General features: G+C 40.7%; 1 protein-coding gene across 7 annotated transcripts in view; it reads left to right on the top strand.

The window, feature by feature from the left end:
• camta1a (calmodulin binding transcription activator 1a) overlaps positions 1 to 18,586 on the top strand; it is a 1,306,542-nt gene that overhangs the window by 1,263,183 nt on the left and 24,773 nt on the right. For 5 of the 7 annotated variants that reach the window (XM_087980408.1, XM_087980405.1, XM_087980404.1 and 2 more), the window contains 3 exons: positions 1,225 to 1,418; positions 1,935 to 2,009; positions 10,891 to 10,921. In XM_087980408.1, the coding sequence (XP_087836534.1) occupies positions 1,225 to 1,418; positions 1,935 to 2,009; positions 10,891 to 10,921 (300 nt within the window). The remainder of the gene's footprint in view (positions 1 to 1,224; positions 1,419 to 1,934; positions 2,010 to 10,890; positions 10,922 to 18,586) is intronic. The other 2 variants (XM_087980403.1, XM_087980407.1) reach the window with 1 other exon arrangement.

The raw sequence follows: 18,586 nt of genomic DNA, 5'->3' as shown, positions 1-18,586 counted from the left end.
ATTCACTGCCAAGATATTCCGTTATTAGTTTGTGGATCACAAAGCGACCAAGCATTGTAAAATGGTTTTTGGGCACAAGTTTATGTCGCTATTTTTTAATTAAGCTTTTGCGTGATGAGCACTGTATTGAGATTGCTGAAGGCCATGGAGTTTGGGTTGCTACGTGCTGACTCCATATGCCAGGCAGAATCTTTCCAATTAAATCAAAGTGTTCAGTTTCAGTTATAATTAAAATCAAATTAAGCGATTTTTTTTGTAAGCCCCTTCTGCTTTTCTTTTTGGTAATACGGAGAGATTGGTTAAAAGGTAATTGGAAATGTTGAACTTCAATTCAGACAACTGCAGAAGATGAATTTGTCCTGTTTATTCGAGATTTAAAGAAAGCATTTAAAATTACGAAATTACATTCATAGAATTACAGAGAATTAACAGGACAGAAACAATTAGTTCATGCTGATGTTGATGCTCCAATGGGACTTTCTCCCAGCCTATTTCATTTCACACAACGAGTGTAATACTTACAAACATCGTGGAGATAACAGGACTGTTTGCCTGGGTGGGACGGTTTGAGATGAGATGTCACCTGATGAAATTCCCAAACACAGCTGGTGACCCTAATATAGACTGCAGTTTGAGTTGGAATTTTCACATATTTGTGTTTTGTGGTGGGTTGTTGTGGGAGAAAGGTTTAGTCTACATGTATTGGATAGAATAATAGACACAAAAAAATGATAAATGGGGTATTATAGAAGATTGTCAATGACTGCTGGTTCAAAGTTAGACCCTGTTTAATTTGTCATTAAATTGTCTTTGACTTTGTCTTTGTTTTCTCCTTCATTATTTTTATAGATGACCCAGGGATTTGAGGAATATGAGGATAGGCTGGGAAAGTGAAGTTGTGGTAAAAGATCAGACATGATCTTGCTGACTGGCAGGTCAGGCTCAGTAGGTGGAGGATGCTGTATGACTCCTGCTCCTATTTCTTATATGTTTTTTTTTGTTGTCACTGTCTTGGCCTGGCCTTGTTGTGGCCAGATCCTGATTTGAGGTAAGTGACCTGGAAAATTGAGATTGCAGCAACTGGGGTTTGGTTGAGATGAGATTGACCATTTTAATGGGAAATGTTTCACCACATCCACACCCTATTAACCTTTCTGTCCAGACCTTCCCCCTTCCATCCTCTGCATCTGTTTCTGACCACAGTCTCTTCTGTGCCTCTTCCAGTATGCACTTTACAAAAAGATGACGCTGGCCGCCATCCTGATTCAGAGCAAATTCCGCAGTTATTATGAGCAGAAGAAGTTTCAGCAGAGTCGGCGGGCAGCTGTCCTCATCCAGCAGTATTATCGCAGCTACAAGGAGTACGGAAAAATGAGGCAAAAGCGAAGGACAACTGCCATGGTCCAACAGAAAATTAGGTGAGATGTCGTGTGTGTACAGAATTCTTTGGGCTGGGGCACTTAAGCCTCAGCTTTTCACCGAGGATCTGTTATGAGGCTGCAGCTTGCAAGGTTTATAACTCCTCACCAGAATTTACCACAGTTATAGGATGTATTCCTCCCAGATGAAGATGCGTTAAATCTCAGTTGGACAGTGTTTGCTACTGCAATGCAAGATAGATGAAATTGCCTATTGTTTGTGTTTCGGTAATAATATTGATAAAAGCATTGTCCTCTGATAACAAGCTCCTGGAATAGGGCAAACTCTGATCTCAGTGCTGCTGGGAGCTGAGAGACTTTACCTAGTGCAGTCGGTGCCAGGTGAACCCCGAAATTTGCCAGCATTATATTTACTAGTCAGCAGGTGAACCCACAACTGTCACTGGCTCCTCTTCAATGTAAAATCACCTAAACCCAAATACTTCATTGCCTGAAAAACTGCTGCACTTTCAGAATTAAAGAAACCTGTCTGATTTCCCCTTTGGTTTGTTACAGGAGCAGTCTGCTGACTAAGAAACAGGATCAAGCGGCACGGAAGATTATGAGATTTTTGCGCCGTTGTCGCCACAGGTGAGATGTCAAAGTTTGCTAATTTACTGAAAAGATATTTTCCAGTTCAATTTATTTTGCATCTTTTTTTTACTCCACCCAGAATAATGTAAGTATAATTTTAAGATCAACCCATTGACATTAGAGAATAAAACAATGAAAAGCTGGAACCTTATTAAAAAAAAACTCATTGTGAGGATAGTTTCTAAACCTCTCACCTCAATCTCTCAAATAAGTCTCTGCTATGAAATTGCTTGCCATAGCACACCAGCTTTTTTTCGCCTAAGAGAGTAGCTTCATTGTCTTGTTGTAAGAGAAATTTCATTACACTGGACTTTGTGTGCCTTGGTTAGGAAATAGTTGGCTAGGGTTCCTATTCGTTATTATAATCTAGAGACCCTGCAGGGAGGTGTATACATTTGATGGCCAGATGAGAATAAGATTGGGCCAGGGTTTGATGCTCACCCCAGTCAATAAGCTTTGTGAACATTTATTGTCTCGGCTGCCATATAAAAAGTGGCCGTTTGGCGAAGGTATTATGTGAAAATACACATCATGTGAATCATTGCCATTAGGTGGCAGGTTAGAGCAAAGAGATCCATTTGAAAATGTGATTTTCTTTGTCGTAGTTGCAGGTCTTTGTAGTGAAATGGCTTTATTTCATTGAGTTCCTGATCTCAGTGTGCCCTGTTTGGTGTACTAACTACAGAAAGAGAGTTAAATCCATCAAGTATTATTAGGCTGTCCACCCCAGTCCAACACCGGCATCTCCAAATCAGGCAGACAAATACCGAGGATTTCTTCCTTCACAAAACAGAATATTCTCACCAGATTGCACACAGTGTAAAACTATCAGATTGGACGTACGTACACAAATTTGTACAGGCCAAACACTCCCACAGTTTTTCATTTATGCTGCTCAAACTTTGTGACTAAACCAAGGCTCTTCCATAACCAATTGGTATGTGCAAACCTTTAAAGATTGGCTACTCGGATGTTTTTGATGTGGAGCCATTCCCATACATAATGGCTTCAGATACGAGCCCTGGAATTGAGCTGTATATTTGGATTAAGTTCTTAGTTTAACAAAGCCATTCCCCATTGGATAAGGAAACTTTAAACCCATCCAGGTACCATCAGTTAGAATGTGTAAGTTCCAGGGCAAGACTTAATGAGGAACAAATTGCTATCTTTAGGTTGTTGGGAAGTGCATCTCAGAACTCATATCTCAGAGTCAGAAGATTGTGGATTATAGCCTCACGCCAGAGTCTTGAGCACAAAATACACTGCAGTGTTCAGGAGGTGCAGCATTGTCAGTAGGTGCCACCTTTTAGACAAAATGTTAAGCTGATACCTTCTTACTGAGGTAAAATATCACAAACCACTCTTTAAAGAACAGCAAGGAATTCTCCCTGTTGTCATGGCTCATAGCTGTTTGTACAATTATTGATGTGCATGAGCTGACTGCCATATTTCCTTTAATGCACCCATAGAGTCATAAAAATAAAGAGCACGGAAACAGACCCTTCAGCCCAACTCATCCATGCCAATCAAATATCCTAAATAAATCTAGTCCATTTGGCCCATATCCCTCTAAACCTATTCCTATTCATACCCATCCAGATGCCTTTTAAATGTTGTTATTGTACCAGCCTCCATCACTTCCTCTGGCAGTTCATTCCATGCACGTACCACCCTCTGTGTGGAAAAGTTACCACTTAGGTCACTCTTAAATCTTTCACTCTCACCTTAAACCTATGCTCTCTAGTTCTGGACTCCCCCAACCCAGGGAAAAGACATTGTTGATTCATCCCCTCATGATTTTATAAACTTCTATAAGGTCTCCCCTCAGCCTCCAAAGCTCCAGGGAAAGTAGCCCCCGTCTTTTTAACATCTCCCTATAGCTCAAACCCTTCAACACTGGCAACATTCTTGTAAATCTTTTGTGAACCCTTTCAAGTTTCACAGCATCCTTCCTATAACAGGAGACCAGAATTACACACAACATTCCAACAGTGGCTTAACCAATGTCCTATGCAGTGCAACATGACCTCCCAACTCCTATACTCAATACACTGATCACTAAAGGTAAGCATACCAAATGCTGCCTTCACTATCTTATCTACGTGTAACTCCACTTTCAAGGAACTATGAACCTGGACTCCAAAGTCTCTTTATTCAACAACACTCCCCAGGACCTTACCATTAAGTGTATGAGTCCTGCCCTGATATGCCTTTCCAAATGCAACACCTCACATTTCTCTGAATTAAACTCCATTTGCCACTCCTTGGCCCATTGGCCCATCTAATCAAGATCCCGTTGTACTCTGAAGTAACCTTCTTCGCTGTCTACCACACTTCCAATTTTGGTGTCATCTGCAAACTTACTAACCATAGCACCTGTGGTCACATCCAAATTGTTTATATAAATATGAAAAGCAGTGGACCCCCAGCACCGATCCTTGTGGCACTCCACTGGTCACAGGCCTCCAGTCTGAAAAACAACTCTCCACCACCACCCACTGTCTTCTACCTTCTCACCATGGCTAGTTCTCCCTCTATTCCATGTGATCTAACCTTGCTAACCAGGCTACCATGAGGAACCTTGTTGAACACCTTACTGAAATACATATAGATCACATCCACCTCTGTCCTCAACAGTCATAGAGTCATAGAGATGTACAGCATGGAAACAGGCCCTTCGGTCCAACCCGTCCGTGCTGAGCAGATATCCCAACCCAATCTAGTCCCACCTGCCAGCACCCCTCCAAACCCTTCCTATTCATATACCCATCCAAATGCCTTTTAAATGTTGCAATTGTATCAGCCTCCACCACTTCCTCTGGCAGCTCATTCCATACACGTACCACCCTCTGTGTGAAAAAGTTGCCCCTTAGGTCTCTTTTTATATCTTTCCCCTCTCACCCTAAACCTATGCCCTCTAGTTATGGATTCCCCGACCCCAGGGAAAAGACTTTGCCTATTTATCGTATCCATGCCCCTCATGATTTTGTAAACCTCTAAGGTCACCCCTCAACCACCGACCCTCCAGGGAAAACAGCCCCAGTCTGTTCAGCCTCTCCCTATAGCTCAAATCCTTAAACCCTGGCAACATCCTTGTAAATCTTTCCTGAACACTTTCCGATAGGAAAGAGACCAGAATTGCACGCAATATTCCAACAATGGCCTAACCAATGTCCTGTAGAGCTGCAACATGACCTCCCAACTCCCTTACTCAATGCTCTGACCAATAAAAGAAAGTATACCAAATGCCTCCTTCACTATCCTATCTACCTGCGACTCCACTTTCAAAGAGTTATGAACCTCCATTCCAAGGTCTCTTTGTTCAGCAACAATCCCTAGGGCCTTACCATTAAGTGTATAAGTCCTGCTAAAATTTACTTTCCCAAAATGCAGCACCTCACATTTATCTGAATTAAACTCCATCTCAGCCCATTGGTCCATCTGGTCAAGATCCTGTTGTAATCTGAGGTAACCTTCTTCGCCGTCTACTACACCTCCAATTTTGGTGTCATCTGCAAACTTACTAACTGTACCTCTTAGTCCTCTTCATTAGTTCTTCAAAAACTCAACAAAGATCATGAGACACGATTTCCCACACACAAAGCCATGTTGACTATTTCTAATCAGTCCTTACCTTTCCATATACATGTAAATCCTATCCCTCAGGATTCCCTGCAACAACTTGCCCACTATCAAACTTAGGCTTAGCGGTCTATAGTTCTGTGGCTTTTCCTGACCACCTTTCCTAAGTAGTGGCGCCACGTTAGCCAACCTCCAGTGTTCCAGCACCTCACCTGTGGCTATTGATAATCCAAGTATCTCAGCAAGGAGCCCAGCAATCTCTTACCTAGCTTCACAGTGTTCTAGGGTACACTGATCAGGTCCTGGGGATTTATCCATCTTTATGCATTTTAAGACATCCAGCAACACCTCTGTAATATGGATATGTTTCAAGATGTAGCTATTTATTTTCCACATGTGCTCCATCTTCCATATCCTCCTCCAGAGTAAACTGATGCAAAATACTTGTTTAGTATCTCACCCATCTCTTGTGGTTCCACACATAGGTGGCCTTGCTGATCTTTAAGGGGCCCTATTCTCTCCCTCATCACCCGTTTGTTCATAATGAATTTATAGAATCCATTTGGATTCTCCTTAACCCTACTTGCCAAAGCTATATCATGTCCCCTTTTTGCAAATCCTCACTTTCTCTCGTCATCCAGCCATCCCTACACCTACCAGCCTTGCCCTTCACCCTAACAGGAACATACTGTCTCTGGAATTCTATTATCTCATTTTTTTGAAGGCTTCCCTTTTCCAGCCATCTCTTTACCCATGAACATCAACTTTTGAAAGTTCTTTCTCTAATACCGTCAATTGGCCTTCCTCCAATTTAGAACTTTAACTTTTAGATCCAGACTATGCTTTTCCATCACAATTTTAAAACTAACAGAATTATGGTAACTGGTCTCAAAGTGTTCCCCCACTGACACCTCAGTCACCTGCCCTACCTTATTTCCCAAGAGTAGGTCAAGTTTTGCACCTTCTCTAGTAGGTACATCCACATACTGAATCAGAAAACTTTCCTTGTACACACTTAAATTCCTGTCTATCCAAGGGCTTAAAATAATAGTAATCCCAGTCTATGTTTGGAAAATTAAAATCCTCTATCATAACCACTACTTTTCTTACAGATAACTGAGATCTCCTTACAAATTTGTTTCTCAATTTCCTGCTATTGGGATATCTATAATACAACCCCAGTAAGGTGATTGTCCCTTTCTTATTTCTCAGTTCCACCCAATTAACTTCCCTAGACATATTCCCAGAAATACCCTCCTTGGGGTGGAACGGTGGCTCAGTGGTTAGTACTGCTGCCTCACAGCGCCAGGGACCTGGGTTCGATTCCCACCTCGGGCGACTGACTGTGTTGAGTTTGCACATTCTCCCCATGTCTGCGTGGGTTTCCTCCAGATGCTCCGGCTTCCTCCCACAATCCAAAGATGTGCTGGTCAGGTGAATTGGCCATGCTAAATTGCCCATGTGTTAGGTGCATTAGTCAGGGGTAAATATAGGGTAGGGGAATGGGTCTGGGTGGTTTACTCTTCGGAGGGTTGGTGTGGACTTGTTGGGCCAAAGGGCTGTTTCCATACTGTAGGGAATCTAATCTAATCTTAAATACAGCTGTAATGTTATCCCTGATCACAAGTGCCACTCCCTGTCCTCTCTTGCCCCTCTTTGATAGCTTTTGTACCTTGGAACATTAAGCTGCCAGTCCTATCCATCCCTGAGCCACATCTCTGTAATTACTATGATATCCCAGTCCCATGTTCCTAACCATGCCCTGAGTTCATCTGCCTTACCTGTTTGGCCTCTTGCATTGAAATAAATGCAGTTTAAGTTATCCGTTCTACTTTGTTCTCTGCTTTGTTCCGACCTGCCATGTCTATTTGACTTACTCTTTTTCCCATCTATACTAGTCTCTTTCTGATCACTTTCCTCACTATCTCCCTGGATCCCCTTCTAGTTTAAATGCTCCTGAGCAGCACTAGCAAATCTCCCCACCAGTATATTAGTCCCCTTCCAATTCAAGTGCAATCCGTCCTTCTTATACAGGTTACGTCTACCCCACAAGACATTCAAATAATCCAGAAATCTGAATCCTGTTCCCCTGCACCAGCTCCTCAGCCACGCATTTAATTGACTGAAAAGTATTTTGGGACATCCTGTGTTTGTGAAAGCCCTGTATCAATGTTCCTTTCTCTTCACATTTGAAGTGTAGAAACCTGACACAGGAATTTACAGTGAGACATCAATGAGTTGCATATACAGCACAGCTTAATTCCATATCTCCATTTATTTTTCCACAACCATGTCCCACTGATCTTTACATTTGAGCAATGAAGAATATTGGGGAATTCTGTGGATTGGAAGAAAGCAATAAGAGTTAGTGGAATCAATGGGATTCCCAGATAGTAGGAAAGCCTTCACCACTCAGAAGAATCAACAAACCCCGTAAGCGTAATCTTCTGAATTCTGAACACCGAATATGAAGGAAGATGTTATGCTGATAAACATGCAATTTAAACAATTTTGCACCTTGCTCACCAATAAAAGCCCCTCAAATGTTTTAGTAAGGTGTGGGCACTGGGATTCTCAGGTGGTAATTTTCTTTTCAACCTTTTTTCTTAAACAAGTAACAAATAACACCAGTAATTGGCAGACGTTAAGATTACTTAACTTGGAGAATTCAAGATGGTAAACAACATTTCAACATAGAATGCAATTCCTCTGCCAAGAAGTGTTTCCGTATTCATTTTACAAGAGTTTTGTTTTGTGTTGTGTTGAATTTGATCACATTAGTGTAAAATTCTTTCATTGTAATCTTAATTTATTTGTGGGTTTTGGAATTATAGCAACTGCTCTGCCTAAAAATGAAGATCCCACTCCAGGTGCTATGAATTTTGACAACACTAGGTAACTAACAGCTGACAAATGGCAGACTCTGATTTAGTTTGAGGTAATGCTTGTTTGGTCTCGGGCTGAAAGAATTTTTGGGGCCTGTAACTAGTATATGTTTCCCAAGACCTCACTAATGCTGCATTGCCTTCTCAAGCTCTTCCTTTCCCATTAGGATTTCCGATTCTGGTTCAGTGTATTCCTAGAGATTGAATTACATGATCTCCTACATCATACTGCTCCACCTCTCCGTCCCCTGCCTGCACAATGCTCTAGCCATTGGTCACCAAATGTATCCTTTATGGTCAATCAAAAAGCAAACAGACTGTCCATGACTCAAGTGGATGAATGTCAAAGAGCCTTTTCTTCCCCAACTCCTGTTCAACTAATAAAAGTCTTCAGTGTTTAAAAGAAAAACACTCATTGTTTTAATACCCACGCCAATTTCTCACCAGATTTGCTCGCAGTAGTTTCCTTGAGAACTGTCTTCGATTTCTGGAGTCACCAGAACAATCCTAGCATGGGGACAACCTCATAGTGCCTGATCAACTAGGCTAATAGTGTTAGTTTTCCTTTGTGAGCCTATTTGGATTGTTCTCAAGAGCCCAGGACCTTCAAAACAACTGAATACCAATTTGTTTAGTGCTGTTTCTCAACACAACGTTGTGCCCCATTCATATATCATGGCATCAGGATCTGTAAGAAGGGCTTAGTTTAAACCCAATAAAAGGTAACGTGAGTTAACCAGGAAATAAAAGTCCCATAGAACAAAGAGAAACGAGAAAGACTGAAACAACAAAATAACAATTAGGATAAGAATAGATTTAAGATAATAGGCAAACAAAATGCCAGGGATTTTTTTTTAAATGTACTGAGTTGTCATAATCTAGAATGCACAGGATTAGGGGGTAGTGGAAGCAGATTCAATAATAACTTCCAGAGGGAATTGAAAAAACAAAAAATTGTCGGGCTATGGGGAAGAGCAGGACAATGGGTCAAATAGCTATGCTATTTGATTCTTATAGGGGCAGAGAATGATTGCTGAGCAATATTAGGGGGATATACTCCATGGGATAGAAATTGGTCTCAGGGAGAACCTCATTGTTTACTTTGAATCTTCCATTGAATAGAATTGTTGAGCAAAAAAGTTTTCTTTTGTTAAAAGAAGAGAAAACATAAATGGTCAAGATATAAAAAAAGAAAATATTTCTTGTAATACACAGCATTTAGGCAGTAAACTCCTAAGAGAGAAAAATGGGTTAATATTTTAACAGAACTCTTAAAGAAGCAAAAAAACTTTGTTTACTTCAGTCATTCTTTTCAATGTTACAATGCCATGGCTGAATCCATCTGATGCACCACAACTATTGAAGATGACACGATGTCTAGAACAAAATGTGACATGTGCACACACACATGCTAAATCTGGGCAACTTGCTGTTCATGAAAATCATAAAATGATACAGCACCAAAGGAGACCATTTGGCCCATTACACCTATGCAAAATAACTGGGTCTAGCATTGTTTGGGTTCTATGGGCAGACAAGGCATGTCAAGGTCAGAGGTTTGGTGAGAGTATCACTGTTCCTCAGAAATAATGTTGGTCATTTTAATACTTTAATTGCTGCACTGCTTCTTTTTCTGTGTCAATACTGTGTCATTATAGGACATCTAAATTCTAATAGTCAACTGTTTTATATTACTCGCTCCTCTCTGCTTAATTCTTCTGAATGTGTCCTTTCTGGTTTTTACTGCTCTGATCACAACACTCTGTTTGTATACTGTCAACCACTTGGGCTGCCTTTAATATTGTGCAGCCTTCAGCACCAAAGAGCATGAGAGGTAATCAAAAATATTTTTGGTCCAATTATTGACCTTATTTGTCTTTCTGTTTTTAAGTTGAGATTTGTGAGATGGAGGACAGACTGTCCCTTTGAGTTCAAATAGGTGTGTGTGATTGAATCACTGCTAATTCGGTTGCCAGTAGATAGTTGACTTTGAAACCTTTATGGTAGGATGACGATTCATCCACCCTATCACTGAATTTCAAGAATGTTCATTGTAACCAAGTGGCAAGTGTATGAGAAGCATCATTGGCCCTGGTCACCAGGCCTGGAGATGGGAAGGAAGCATGTCTCTTGACTTTTAGACACGCATCTTCTGTCAAACCCATCCACAAAACAGAACTTTGGTGATGATAGCCAATGAAGGATCCTTGTCCCCTTAACTCACTCCCACACTCCTAATAAGCGGAGGTGAAGAGGTTTTGAAGGAAAATGTCAAAAAGGGAAGTGGGAGGGAGGGAGAAATGGCATCAAGTTGCATCAAAATGTGAAGTGTTGAAACCTGCCTTTGGACTGATAATTGATGGTACGTTTGGTTTGCTAATAGCTGTTTGGTATTGTTTTGCTGTCTAAAGCCCCCTGGTGGACCGTAGACTGTACAAAAGGGTGAGTGTAGCCTTCTGCTGGCCAGCTTCTCTCTATCTCTGCTTGGTGCCTGCTTGCATGAGGCTGCAGCCTAACTTGCCAATTCTCACATTTGTTGCCTATGATGAAACTAACACTCCACACAATACTAACAATTTGCTTCTTAAAGATACATTTTTGACTATATATATATTAAATATATATATGAAGAATGATTTCACCAGATGTTTTGTGCATGATCCAGAATGACACTTGTGATGAATTGTGGAATACTGGATGGTACAAGGAGTTCACCAATAAACATGTTTAACGTGGAACCCATTTGGCTCATGGGATTTAACACCAAGATTTCTAGAAATTGAAAAGTCAAGCAAAGCCAAACCATGCTAGTATTAGACCAGAATTCTGCTCTTCCTGTCTCAAATGCTAACACTGCTGACACTCCTGGCATTTTCACACACGGTTGGGTAGACCTTGGGCTGGACAATAATGGACTTTAATGCAGTGTTGGAGAACTATATTGAACATTAAAACAAATTTCCACTACACACAAGGGATCTTTTGACCATTAGGTTTTGAAGTTAAATACATCAGGGCTACTGTTGATCCAAAATTTGGAGTTTACAAAATCAAGACATTTGGGAACACCATGCAGGATTTTGACCTTGAACCATCTGAGGTCTGAAGCCTAGATGTGGCTGTGACCCTTACGACATTACAAAATGTTTCTGGTTTAGTTCAGAAAACTGTTTCACCCCTTCCCACTTTGGTTATCAAGCCAATGGTAGAGACCAATGTTGATGCATGTTGCCAAAGGCGATGATGTCAATTTGATGCATTACCATTTCAGTGAAGGTCATCCTAGAAAAGGGGTGGACAGGACTGCATTTCCTCTGAATTGAATAGTTGCAGTTGATCCGTCTTTTTATTTCACATGGAGACTATGCAGATGTCTGTCACAGTCACACTAAATATAGCTTACATTGTCTGTACTTTCATCATATTCTAATCCATTTCTTTTGTAATAAGAGCAAGCTCGAATACATGGAAACCCTATTTTATGGGATGTGTCTTGAGGAATAGAACCCTTTACTATTTCAGGAACCATAAATTCATAAAGATTTACAGCATGGAATCACATCCTTCAGTCCAACTCATCCATTCTGACCAGATATCCTAATTAATCTAGTCCCAATTTGGCCCATATCCCTCTAAACTCTTCCTATTCATGTACCCATTCAGATGTCTCTTATTTGTGCCTGCTTCCACTATCTCCTCGGGCAGCTCATTTCATACACGCACCAATCTGTGTGAAAAAGTTGCCCTTTAGGTACCTTTTAAATCTTTCCTCTCTCACCTTAAACAACTGCCCGCTTGTTTTGGACTCTCCTAACCTGGGCTATTCACCCTATCCATGTCCCTCATGACTTTATAAGCATTTATAGGGTTACCATTCGGCCTCTGACACTCCAGGGAAAACAGCCCCAGTCTAATCAGCCTCTCCCTGTAACTCAAATCCTCCAACCCTGGCAAGTCCTTGTTAATCTTTTCTGAATCCTTTCAAATTTCACAACATCCTTCCTATAGCAGGAAGACAGAACTGAATGCAGTATTCCAATAGTGGCCTAACCAATGTTCTACACAGCCGGAACGTGACTTTTTAACTCCTATACTCAATACACTGACCAACAAAGGCACACGGACCAAAAGCCTTCTTCATTACCCTATCCACCTATGACTCCACTTTCAAGGAACTACGAACATGCATCCGAAGTTCTCTTTGTTCCGCAACACTCCCCAGGATCTTACCATTAAGTGTATAAGTCCTGCCCTGATTTGCCCTATCAAAATGCAGCACCTCACATTTATCTCCATTCAACTCCATCTGCCACACCTCAGCTGTTTGCCCATCTGATCAAGATCCTGTTGTATTCTGAGGTAACCTTCTTTAATGTACACTACACCACCAATTTTGGTGCCATTTGCAAAATTACTAATCATTCTTCCTATATTCCTATCCAAATCATTTATGTAAATAACAATAAACAGTGGATCCAGTAAAGATCCAGTGATCTTTGTGGCAAACTGCTGGTCACAGGCCTCCAGTGGAAAAAAAGCAGCTCTCCACCACCACCACTGTCTCTTACCTTCAAGCTAATTTTGTATCCAAGTGGCAAGCTCTCCCTGGATTCCATGTGATCTAATCTTGCTAACCAGTGTGCCATGCTTGTCAAACGCCTTGCTTAAGTCCATTTAGACAATGTCCACGCTCTGCCCTGTCAAATGCAGCCCATCCAGGTCAGGTATATGATGTGGGCCAAATATAAAGCAAGGTTCCCACTGTTCTGTCCTAACCTTAGTGTGTCCCCCTATTACACTAGCACAAAATTATTCAGTTTCACACACCAACTGTCTTGTGGCCTCAGAGTTTGCCAAAATTCAGCTCTGGGTATTAGGAAGTAGATTGAAACTGTCACAGCTTACTTTCAAAGCATCTGACAGAGGAGAACTTCAGACTTAGCATCTGACCTAGTTCTCGGGCTAAAAGAATAAGCATCACCCATTGACGTCCACATCTCTCTCATTATCACCACAACCCTCCACCCCAGCCAAGCCATGTTTCATTGAGCATTGGAAATGTTTTCATTCCAGTAGCTGCTACTGTTTTACTGAGGTCCAGATGCACTCCCCAACCCTGTTCCTTAACAGCCATGTGTATCAGCAAGTTATTTGACAATGGTGACATCATGATCCTCATAACCGTCTTTAGATGTTGGATCTGTCCATATCATATGGGATAGAGAAGTATTTCATGTGAATTTTTTTGTTGTTTTTGCCATTAATTACTGGGAAATAGATAAAATAAAACAACTTTTTCCTTTCTTCCCAGTTCATTGGAGATCCAGGCTACAAGAAATAAAATATTTTTGAAATTGATAATTCCTCTGCCAATTCATTCCTTTAAAAAATAAAAGATAGACCTAACTTCTAAATCCAGAAACACCCCTCCAGAATGTTTGGCTGTTGACAATTTCTGATTTGACTACAGAACATTTCAATACTCAGTGGTGATGTGGGAGAGCTGGCAATCTGACCAAGACTCCAACTTCAGCAAAGGAATAAGAATCACACTTTATTCATAGTTTAGGCTGATTATACATTCTGACCAAAGCTGGCCCTGTCAGTCAGCAAAAGCTCATGCTGGAGAAATAATGGGTTAATGTGTACAATGTGTTTTCATGGTGGTGGCTTGCAATATCCAAAATTTCCAAGAGTTTGTGTTGCATCCCATGAGCCATCCTGCAGCAGCACCCCTGCCAGCACACACAGCTCCCCATGAGGTTTAACAGCTTTAGCAGATCAGTAACTATGGATTACCCAGTTTGGAATGACTGCATGCATGCACATGGCTGATGTCACAGGCTAAAATCAATATCATTGATCGTATTTAAAGCTGCAGTATATTACAGAAAAGTACAGATTCTCCTCAACCTCCACTTCTGCTTTTTATTGATTTCAGATACTCGCTATTGTTGGGGTATAGTTCCCCAATACCTCAAACTTAGAGCAACAGTTATAGAGATAGATCTTCCCTTGAGTCTAAGGTTGTTATTACTGTCAGGCTCTTTAACTGTAGAGGACATCAACATTGAGCTAGTGTACTACCTACACTCAAACTTCACTCTTGTGCATTTTCCAAGAGAAGTCACAAATAGTGATCAGGTGCAGTAACTCCGGCTGATGCTTTCAACCCTCCTCAATCTCTGGTGTTACATTCTCAGGGTGAAAGGACAACATTCACGGTCACAAGTTTTGTTTTAACAAAGCTTAAATGGAATCATCTTCTTACCGCTGCTATATGTGCTCTCTGACCTTGTACCCTGTGTTTGTAGTACTGAATGTTCTTTTCAGTTTCTCATTCAAGTACCAGATAAAGTTAAAACTCACACAACACCAGGTTATAGTCCAACAGGGTGGCCTATAACCTGGTGTTGTGTGAGTTTTAACTTTGTTCAGCCCAGTGCAACACCAGCAACTCCAAGACAGAAGTACCAGATAGTATGTGTTACTCAACCCTGCACACTCGACGATTAATTATGATGACATCTGGCCTAGAATAAAAATGGCACCAATGTCCCCTCTACTTATCAGGCTATGCAGACAGTTTAGGTGTGCAACTCTTTAATATATTTTACACTGTGACTTATGGGAGCCAATGTGTGTGTGGCCTGCATAGGAATTTCATGTTGCCATGTTAGATAGAACCTGAGACCTCAGTCTGTCAGGTCGTTCCTACACTGAGTATTGTCTGTACCCACTAATGAGACTTTTGTGGATTTTAGTGTAATAAAGTACTGTATCACCTGTTATAACCCTTGTTCTCTGTCTTTACATGAGGACTGAAGGATAATTAGCTGCAGGTAGAAATTGTGCAAGAAATAGTGTAACACACTTTGCGCCATTGATCATAGTGGGACAGTGCTGAATAGTATCAGTATCCAATGCAAGTTCCTCCATTCATACTAATGTTCCCAAAAGGAGTAGACAATCGATTTGCAACCACAGTCTACCAAATCCATGAGTTTTCTTCGGAAGATTTTTGCACATGTATTGACACCTTGGCTTCTAAATTTTACCTGAGAATTCTACTCTTCATATTTTAACCTGATTGCTTATTTTCACTGAACAGGTGGGTTTGCATAGTGCAGCCAGGAATTTAACAAACAAAAACTGACACAGGGAGAACTAAACCCCGCTTTTGTTTTAAGCTGAATCATTTATTTATGCCATAGATCCATTTGTGATACAAGCTGTCAGTGATTCCAAAACTGCCTATAACTGTCTGCTCTCTCTAAGTCACGAGTTTAACACATCAGAGCTAATGCCAGTTTAAACAAGTTTTTTTCAGGGTTTGGGTCACTCTTGTAGCCTTTTGGATGTATTATGCTTGTTTAAGGAATAATAATTCAGAGGGCATCCCATTAGAGACAATCCAGTGTCACCCAAGCACATGAGTTCACTTGGGAGAATAAACTAAATATGTTTACTGCATTTCTATACTGAGTCTGTATAAAGCAATTTAACTAATTGATGATAACATAGTTATAATATTATTGGACTAGTAATCTACAGGCCCCGGCTGATGGGTGGGGGACATGGGGTCAAATCCCACCAAGACAGCTGGTGGAGTTTATATTCTGTTGATAAATATAGAATTAAAGCTATTTTCATTAATATTAACCATGATAAACATAGAATTAAAGCTATTTTCATTAGTATTAACCATAAATGCATTGTCAATTGTTGTAGAAATCCATCTGGTTCACCAATGTCCTTGAAGGAAAAAGAACTTCTATCCTTACCTGGTATGGCTTACATGTGACTCCAGGCCCACAGCAATGTGGTTGACTCATAAATGACATTAGAAATGGCCAAGCCAGCCATGCAGTTCAAGGGCAATAAGGGATGGGAAGAAATGCAGGCTTTGAGAACAACACCCACTCCATGAAGCAGGGACAAAACATTTGGCAATGCCCATGTGCACTTAGACAATAGCATCACTAACTTGCATTTATATAGCATCTCTAACATAGTGAAACATCCTAAGGTACTTCACAGTAGTGCTGATAGACTGTGCTGAGTTACATAATCACAGCCTCCAAAGGATGGGACCAGGGGTTTACAAAGACCTGTCACCATACTGAAACTTTCTTGAACAAATGACCTCTGCTATGCACAGGTTAGGCCACTTACCCAAACAAAATATCTGAGCAGTTACATTTAATACAATGCCAGGTTACATACCATTCCATCTTACCAACTGGGAGTAGTTCAACTATCAGTTTGATGGTTTAACTTGATCCAAATTGACTGCCAATATAACAAAGACACTTCCCCCTTACTGAATTATTGTTGACATTTTTTCTAAGCTGCATGGATGAGTGGCTGTTCAGCAATTGGAAATGAGTCGGACATACAGGGAATAAACAGACTGTACATAAGTAGCGGTCCCTTTAAGATTTGTAATCATAGTTCAATCTTAAAGACACCCCATAGTACAAGAAACAGGCCACACATCGTAAAGAAATTAGAGGAAACATTGGTCACAAATTCCTCTAACCCCATTAGTAAGTCACAATTGGCCTCAGCTCTTTCTTGTATTATGTTAATAGTGCAATGGTTATTGGATCTCTAAACATTCCTCACTTTTTTCCCAAAACACCAACTATGCTGCCCAGCACACATTTTATTGTCAACTCAAAGAATGATTTTTATCTATACGGATAGGATGGCACCAGATCGGTTACCTGCCTTCCTGCTGACAGGGTTCAGTTAAAATGACCCTCTCCACATCTCGGAGAATCCTCCACTCTAACCTTTTTCACCATTAAATTGCCAGCTTCCTCATTCTCCTAAAATTTACAAATTCAAGTTTGCTGTTAGTTTGGTTTACTCCCCAAGACTTCTCCACAATAGTCAATGACAAGGATTTAAAAGCAGCTACCAGTTTACAGAAATTTGCATCAGCTATTGAGTCTAATTTACCTCAGAATGTATCTGTTTCGAGCACTTTAATATAGGTCTTTCCTGAGTAATGGACAGGTCAGGTTAAGTTTGGCTCCACCTTAACAGTTAAATAGCACAGTCGAGAGTGTGGTGCTGGAAAGCATGGTAGGTCAGGCAGCTCCTCAGATGCTGCCTGACCTGCTGTGCTTTTCTAACACCACACTCTCGAATCTGATCTCCAGCATCTGCAGTCCCCACTTTCTTCTAGTTAAACTGCACAATCGTGTTCTGAAGCCCAGTGTATCTGTAAGCAAGGCCACAGTAGTTCAGCTTGTTCAGTTTACCTCTTGATAAACTCACACTTCATCCTTTCTTTTAGCCTTAATTGTACCTTGCACCAAGGCCTTGGTCTCTCATAATACAAATGACCTGTTTTTTTTTACCATTTATTTCCTCCTCAGTAGCTTTCTGCCGAAACTGATTTTTTCGATCTAATATATTGCAGCTTTAAACAAGTGACAACAAGATGGTTCAAATTCATTGGCTTGTTTGGATTTCTTTGACCTCAGTCACGAATGAGTTGCGATGAAATGATACTGCTCAGAAATGAAGGGGCAACCCAATTTCTAATAATGTACAGTCATATTAGCGTGTGATATGTGAAATTATATGATCTTGTTATATCATATGGGACCTGGCCTGTTGTTATGGATTTCTGGTCTCACTAATATTTTTAAATTCCTGTAACCAGGATGTTTACCAAGTGCACATTATGGGGACTATTATTACTGTGTAAAGTACTGGAAAGGATTGATTGCTTGCGTTCAGTGTGTGGCGACACCACAAACAAATTGTTCTGGAGACAATTATGTAGACATGCTCATTGAAAACTGTAACATCTCCTCTCCAATTGATGTGACTAGTTTCATGTGGCATCTGAGGCCTTAATGTATTGAAATGCCCAACTTTGAGCTGGAAAAGTTAACTGCCATGACAAACCAGACCAGGGTAGTGAGAAAACACCCAAATTAAATGCTGGTGGGACCTCAGGCTTATAATGAAAGTCATTCTAGTGACACACAAATATTGACATTTTCCTGGGAACTGGCTCCCTTGCTGCAAGAGACTAATTAGTTCAGCGAATTTGATGAAAAATGTTAAATCGAAACTACTTAAAAA

The sequence above is a fragment of the Chiloscyllium plagiosum genome, unplaced genomic scaffold (genome assembly GCF_037043375.1).
Source record: "Chiloscyllium plagiosum isolate Xiang-an unplaced genomic scaffold, Cpla_swu_hap1 HiC_scaffold_37, whole genome shotgun sequence".
Taxonomy (NCBI): domain Eukaryota; kingdom Metazoa; phylum Chordata; class Chondrichthyes; order Orectolobiformes; family Hemiscylliidae; genus Chiloscyllium; species Chiloscyllium plagiosum.
The sequence above is the reverse complement of the archived record's forward strand: the minus strand, read 5'-3'. Positions and strand labels throughout refer to the sequence as shown.